Source organism: Brassica rapa, chromosome A07 (genome assembly GCF_000309985.2).
Source record: "Brassica rapa cultivar Chiifu-401-42 chromosome A07, CAAS_Brap_v3.01, whole genome shotgun sequence".
NCBI classification, from domain to species: domain Eukaryota; kingdom Viridiplantae; phylum Streptophyta; class Magnoliopsida; order Brassicales; family Brassicaceae; genus Brassica; species Brassica rapa.
This window is the reverse complement of record NC_024801.2, coordinates 8,890,544-8,897,967: the sequence shown is the minus strand read 5'-3', so window position 1 is coordinate 8,897,967 and position 7,424 is coordinate 8,890,544. Positions and strand designations below refer to the sequence as shown.

At 25.2% G+C, this 7,424-nt stretch overlaps 1 protein-coding gene across 2 annotated transcripts; it reads left to right on the top strand.

The window, feature by feature from the left end:
* The first annotated feature begins 3,599 nt into the window (after nt 1–3,599).
* LOC103828662 (FHA domain-containing protein PS1) lies at nt 3,600–6,465 on the top strand. 2 transcript variants are annotated; one of them, XM_018652793.2, is made up of 5 exons: nt 3,600–4,958; nt 5,044–5,228; nt 5,302–5,475; nt 5,544–5,954; nt 6,047–6,465. In XM_018652793.2, exons 1-5 carry the CDS (start codon nt 4,715–4,717, stop codon nt 6,245–6,247), a joined length of 1,215 nt encoding a protein of 404 aa, XP_018508309.1. In that variant the 5' UTR covers nt 3,600–4,714; the 3' UTR covers nt 6,248–6,465. The 2 variants fall into 2 exon arrangements, with proteins under 2 accessions (XP_018508309.1, XP_009102536.1); XM_009104288.3 differs by having other exon boundaries at nt 3,602–4,958; nt 5,302–5,472; nt 5,553–5,954.
* Nucleotides 6,466–7,424: the final 959 nt, after the last annotated feature.

Sequence of the window (7,424 nt, the reverse complement as noted above, 5' to 3'; positions counted from 1 at the left end):
AAAAATATTTTAGTAAAAAGTTAAAAACATAAATTATATAATTAAATAATAATCAAATAATTTTGTTTAATTATATAATTAAAAATATAATATTGAGTTATTTAAAAGTAAATTTTTAGAATTGAGCTATCATGTCAAAAGTTAGAGTGGTTAATATTGTTTATACCCTTAATGAATAAAATGTATAAATAAATTAAAAAATAAAATGAAATTTTAATTGATTTGATTAGATAATTGATTAAAATTAATAATAGTAAGAAATATCCAAAATCTGAAAATATAATTTAAAGAGAGATAATTTATGTATATATTGTATTGTTATCTGAAAAAATCTTTTAGTAAAAAGTTAAAAACATAAATTATATAACTAAATATTAATCAAATAAATTCTTAATTAAATAACTAAAAATAGAATATTTAATTATCCAAAATTTAAAAATATAATTAAAAAATATAAATTTTTATATATATTGTATTGTTACCTGAAAAAAGCATTTAGTAAAAAGTTAAAAAAATAAATTATATAATTAAATATTAATCAAACAAAAAAAATTAATTATATAATTAAAAATATAATATTAAGTTATTTTATGATTTATTTTAGTATAGTGAAGATAGTGTACAAATAAGTTTTCCAAAATTTTATGAAAATGTTTAAGTCTGCATCGCGAGCAAAACACCTAGTCTTATTATATAAAACTTGGTTATTCAAAGTTGCTAATTAACATGAGTGCGACACATGGCAATTATATATTTTATGATTGTGACAAGTGTTAATCTATTTTATACTTAAATATATATATATACTAAGATATTAACAAAAAAGAATTTTATTGAAAAGTAAATAAAATATTATTTAATTATAATTTTCCTTTTTTAAAATCTTAATCAAAAGATAATTGCAAAAAACTATTTGATAATAATTTTCCTTATAATATTGTGACATGTGTTTAAATATATAATGATTAAACATATATATATATAAGTAATAAACACGAATTTTGATAAAAACTACTTTTAAAAATTATTTAATAAGCTTGGTTCTTCAAAGTTGCTAATTAACATGAGCGTGACACATGACAATTATATATTTTATGATTGTGACATGTGTTAATCTATTTGATAATTAAAAATATATATACTAAGATATTAACAAAAAAGAATTTTATTAAAAAGTAAATAAAATATTATTTAATAGTAATTTTCCTTTTTAAAATCCTAATCAAAAGATAATTGCAAAAAACTATTTGATAATAATTTTCCTTATAATATATATTTTTTTTTGACAACAAGACATTCATTTTCCTTATAATATTGTGACATGTGTTTAAATATATAATGATTAAACATATATATACTAAGTAATAAAAACTAATTTTGATAAAACTACTTTTAAAAATTATTTAATAGTAAAATTGTTTTTTATATATCAAGTAGGAATTATTTTAGAAATTTTCTTTTTATAAAATCATAAAACAAACATTCAAAACCATTTATTTAATAGAATTTTTCTTTTCTAAAAGTTTGGTTCTTCAAAAATTTTAATTAACATGATCACGACACATGACAATTATATATTTTAAGAATGTGAAATGTGTTAATTATCTCATAATTAAAAATATATATATTAAGATATTTACAAAAACTAATTTAAAAATTATTTAATAGTAAAATATATATTTTTAAAAACATTTAGTAGTAATTATTTTAGAAAATTTATTTTTAAAAAATCCTAAACAATATTTGAAAACAATTTATTTAATAAAATTTTCCTTTTCTAAAATTTTAATTAAAATATTATATTGACATTGGTTCTTCAAAATTGATAATTAACATGATTGTGACACATGTCAGTTATATATTTAAAAATACGATATGTGTTAAACTATCTCATAATCAAAATATATATACTAAAATAATAAAATGATTTTTATTTAAAAATAATGATAAATATTATTTAACAGTCTTATTATTATTATTGTTAGTATGTTTTATAAAAAGCTTGGTTCTTCAAAGTTGTTAATTTACATGATTGTGACAATGTTAGTTATATATTTGAAAATGTGATATGTGTTAAACTTTCTCATAATCAAAAATATATATACTAAACTAAAAAAGCGATTTTTTTTTCTTAAAAGCTAATTATAAATATTATTTAATAGTCTTATTATTATTATTTATTATAATGTTTGTTTTAAGAGATACTAAAGATAGGGAATTATAAAAGATAAATATTAACTTTTAAGAAAAAATGTTAAACAAAAACGAATTGTAAAATCCTACAAGTACAAAAAATTATTTAGTTAAAAAAATGAATAAAACCTAACTTTTAAATAAATAATATTACTCTTTTAAAATCCTAATTAAAAGATAATTTTAAAAGTACTCTTAATATTGTCTTATAAGTAACTAACTTTCATTTTTTAATAGATAATTTTGTATGTTCAAAAAGTATTACCAAAAATAGCTACAAATATTTCACATCTATATTTAGGTTTAAGCTTCCGCATATTATTTTTACAAAACACAATAGTATTTACATGAAAAGTATTACCTCAGTATTCTCTTTTAATTTCTTGATACAACTCAACTTTTTATTATCCTTATTACATCTTATGATGCTAACATAATTTTATATTTTGATGTAGTTATTGTACATGAGTATGTGTGAATATGATGAATATGTGTTTGTGTTTGTATGTATACGACAAGATATATAAATAATAAACAGAATTTTTTCTATTAAAAATAGAATAGTTGTATAAAAATCTAAAATAAAAATTAATTATAAAATAATTAATTTCCTTTTTAAAAGTCTAAATAAATAAAAATAAGGGCAAATCTCTAAAATAGCACATTTCTAAGTTTATATCACAAAAATAACACTCAAAAACTAAAATGACCAAAATAGCATTTTATTTTTTGAAAAATTTAATTTTTTTTATTTTTCAAAATTTGAAATCTTATCTCCAAAACCTTACTTCTTAACTCTAAACCCTAAAACCTAAACTCTAAACCTTAAACCCTAACCCCTTGAGTGCTATTTTTGTAACTTTTGACCTTGAGTGCTAGTTTGGGAACAAAAACTTGATTTAGTGCTATTTTGGTATTTTTCTCTAAAAATAATCTTATTTTTCTTTTAATTAACTAACTTTACTTTTTAATAATTTTTTTGTTAAAAAAAATAAACCAAAATAAACTTCAAATATTTCACCTGATATGATTGTGACATGTGTCAATTAAAAAAATAGATTGTGAATGTATCAATAAAAACTTTTATTATGTGAAAATGAATTTTTATTTTCCTAAAATCCTAAATAAAAGAGTTTTTTTAAAAAAAAAAACCTGACCAGAGAGAATAGTAAAATTTTATTTAATAGTAATATGTACTTATAAAAATTAATGATAAACATAATAGTAAAAGAATATTTATTTAACAAGAAATTTTGTAAAAAAAAATTAGTAATATTGGAAAAATGAATTTTGAAAATGGCAACTTTTAAAAATAGTTAATATTTACTGGAAATAATTATTTGATAGAAATTTTATTTTTCTAAATCCTAGAAAAAATATAATTGTAAAAGATTATGTAATATTAATTTCATTTTTTAAAATCCTAAAAAACTGTACAAGAATATTTGATAGTTGTTTTTCATATTTATATAAAAAATCCTAAACAAAAAATAATTGTATCATATTTTAAGTCTTAACCAAAAGAGAATTGTAAAAAATTGTTTGATAATATTTTTAAGAGAGTATTTGATGATGAACATGATACAAAAATTATTTAATTAACAAAAGAAGTGTAAAATTAGTATTGATCCGAAATGTAAATTTTCTTCATTAGTAACAAAAATAATTATTTGATAGCAATTTATTTTTTCTGAAATTCTACAGAGAAGGCAATTGTAATAAGTTATATGATAGTAATTTTCTTTTTCTAAAATCTTAAAAAAAATTGTAAAAGAGTATTTAGTATTATTTTTTAATTGTAAATAAAACGAGATTTATAAAATATCCTTTAAAAAAAATCCTAACAAATTAAAATTTTAAAGAGTTATTTAATGAATTATTACATAAGAACATGTATAATGTTGTCATTGACTCGACTGATGTATATGACTTTCATTTCTTTTTACTTTTTATTTAGTTTCTTATTTCGGGTTGTGTTCAGTTTAAACGTTTAGATATAGTATTTTATCTAATCCTAAGTACAAAGCTTATAACATTCATCAATATACCATGATTATAAAATACAAATATTAACTTAAACTTATGTGTAAAAATGAGTTTTAATTATAAAATAAATCTCAAACAACATGATATGCAAAAAAAACAATCATAAAACAATAATAAAATTATTTAATATTTTATAATTTTTATTAAATTAAAACATCACACAAAACAACGGTTCATATCTTGTTTATTATATACAGAGAAAGTAGAAAATGTAAAACTTGGGTTTCATCTTATATTCATCTGAGGCCCAATAACCTGTAGAATTTCATTGCATCTTGGCAGGTTCAGTTCGCAGTAATCCAATCTTCTGTAAAAGCCATAAAATGAAAATAATACAAAAACAAATTTGCTTAAATCAAGTCTAGACGAGGCCCAAAAACCACTTCTAAACGAGGCCTATATGCACTTCTGAGCTTATCATCGTAAAATAAAAACTCCAAGAGACTCTTTTCGCTTTTCAAGAGATTGATTATCCATGGACGTCAAGGAAGAGAAACCGATGGAGAAGACGATCCCTGTGTTCACCGTGCTGAAAAAGGGAGCGATTCTCATGATCCTCTTCGTCACCAACAGTCACAGCGAGGAAGAACAGATTCTGCAGGTCGGTCGACATCCATGCTGCGACATTCCGCTGACGCACCGTAGCATTAGCAGTTACCACTTGCAGATCCGATCTCTTCCCTCTGCTCAGAAACTATTCGTCACCGATCTATCCTCTCGTACGAAAGCAGTCTTGATTGTTTCTTCTGTAATTTCTCTTCCTTCTTTTTGGAATCTTTATGTATTGTGTTTTAATTGGTTTAGGGCATGGGACATGGGTTAGGGATCATAAAGTTGAGCCAGATACGTATGTTGAGGTGAAGGAAGGCGATGTCATTAGAATCGGTTGTTCAACAAGGCAATATAGACTGAACTGGATTCCCGTTAGCCTTGCATACGCCAAGGACAATCTACTTTTGGATAGAATGATTAAAGCACACAATCAAAAGGTTTCAACTTCTCTTAGTCTTTCCAGTCTGCACTCTACTTATTTGCTTAGCCTTCTGAATGCCTTCACTGCAGTCACAAACGGATGGACATCTGGATGGATCATCAGTCTCTAGTAGTGATGATGAATATTTTCACACTTTATCAAAGGTGAAGAATGAGCCGCTGACACCAAAGAAGATATCCCCGTCATACCTCGATGCTTCAGCAAGAAACAACATATCTAGGGACATTTGTTCTTCTTCTGTAAGTCTTGAAAAATTTGATTTTCCTTGATCTTTGTGTACATCTTATAATAACCATAATGTGTCACTGTGTTTTACAAGATGAAATGGACCATTGTGTTGGACACTTCTTCCCTCCTCGACAAGGAGTCTAGGCAGCCACTGCACTTGCTGCAAGGTCTTAAAGGGACACATCTGGTCGTACCTCGGACAGTGTTAAGGGATTTAAATGAGACTAAGCGCACTTGGAGTTTTCTCTTTAGACGAAGAGCAGAGATTGCTTCCTCAGCTCTGGACTGGATCCAAGAGTGTATAGTTGATACCAAATGGTGGATTCAGCTCCAAAGCCTATCAGAGGAAACCAAAGCCACTCCTCAGTCAAATGGATCTACATCAGAAGATCAGGTTCTCGAATGTGCACTTCTTTATCGAAACCGTAACATCTCTGAAAAACTCGTTCTTCTGACCAACGATGTAACTCTCAAGATCAAAGCTATGGCAGAGGTAAAATCTATGAACAAGATTCTGTGTTCACTGTTTTCTTATGAATAAAATCTATGGATAAGTATTGTTTTACAAAAACGTTTTGTATTCAGGATGTGATTTGCGAGACGCCGCATGAGTTCTACCAGAGTCTGAAAAATACGTCGTCGGAGAGGTTTATGTGGCCAGAGAGCTTGCCGAGAGGAAGGACTTGGAGTCATGTTCACGACCACGTGGTGAGAGAAAGGTACACCAACACAGCGAGTGGGGCAGCAACAACAGCAAAAGGCTTGAAGGTTATTATTGCTCCATAACTCTTACGTTGGCATTTTCATCAGTACATATTTGGGGGAGGGGGTGTGGTTAAATTTTCATATTATCACGACTTTTTTAATTGTGGAATTGCATTTGTCTTCCAATTCTGATAACACTTTGTGAAATGTTGACATGCATGGAAACTACGGCTTGTGTAGTCCTTGATTTGTGTTCTATATCTTTCGTTTAACAAAGTTAATTGAGCCTTGAGTGTGGAGCTGATATCATCAACAAATTTAGAAACCAAGAGTCCATTCAATAAATCAATGCAAACAATTGATGCCTCAAAAAACTTTCATGCTAAAGGTATCATTACATTTTCCAATTGTTATTGTTACTAGGGATTTTGACCCCTTGAAATAAACCATTTATAAATTAAAAATTAGTAGAACTGACAATTTCTCATTTTAACTATCTACAAATACATATGGAAAGATGAAAAAATGTGAAATAAATAAAGAATAGTTAACTCTAAGTTATGATCCAAATATATTTATCTTATATATTGGGTTATCATGAAACAAATTATTAATCATAAGTAAAGTTCATTTGGTTGTGACAGAAATGAACCATGTATTACATGTGCCAAATCTGAGAACACACCACATCACTATTCTAACATAGTAGGTATTCACAGATTTATATTTTTGTTTGAAATCAGTGTGCTTTCACTTTGTATTTACAATTGAGTTCTAAATTGCAGTATTAGACATTCTTTATGATATTTAGAATCTATAAGAGATGGTGAGACTCGCAATGATGTTTGATGACTGCTGCTCATTTGAGAACAATACTAAAAATGTCACCAAAACATCGTCAACAATTGACGTCTAACATTTTTTTAATACTAAATTTGAAGTTTTTACAAACTTTAAATACTATTATTAATAAGTAATAATTGTAAAACAGATTCTCTAATTTTTTTTTTGAAGAAAAAAAGTTTCTTTATATTCACAATTATTTTAGTTCATTGCCAGTAATTATTAATTCGATCATCTTCTCTAAGAGTATGTTTCATAATTTTATGCATAAGTATCTTAATTTATATAGAGTATCACTTGAACGGATCCATGTTCAGGACGTTCCTGCCATCTCAAGAAATGAGATTATTTTGTGAATTACCCATATGTTACACTATTAAATAACAAACAATAATGAGATTCCAGATCTTATTTA

Bases quoted from the DNA above. Each gene is read 5' to 3' on its own strand.
- LOC103828662 (XM_018652793.2), top strand. From the start codon at position 4,715: ATGGACGTCAAGGAAGAGAAACCGATGGAGAAGACGATCCCTGTGTTC. The intron at 5,229-5,301 runs GTTTCAACTTCT...CCTTCACTGCAG, and splicing joins TTAAAGCACACAATCAAAAG to TCACAAACGGATGGACATCT. The intron at 5,955-6,046 runs GTAAAATCTATG...TTTTGTATTCAG, and splicing joins AGATCAAAGCTATGGCAGAG to GATGTGATTTGCGAGACGCC.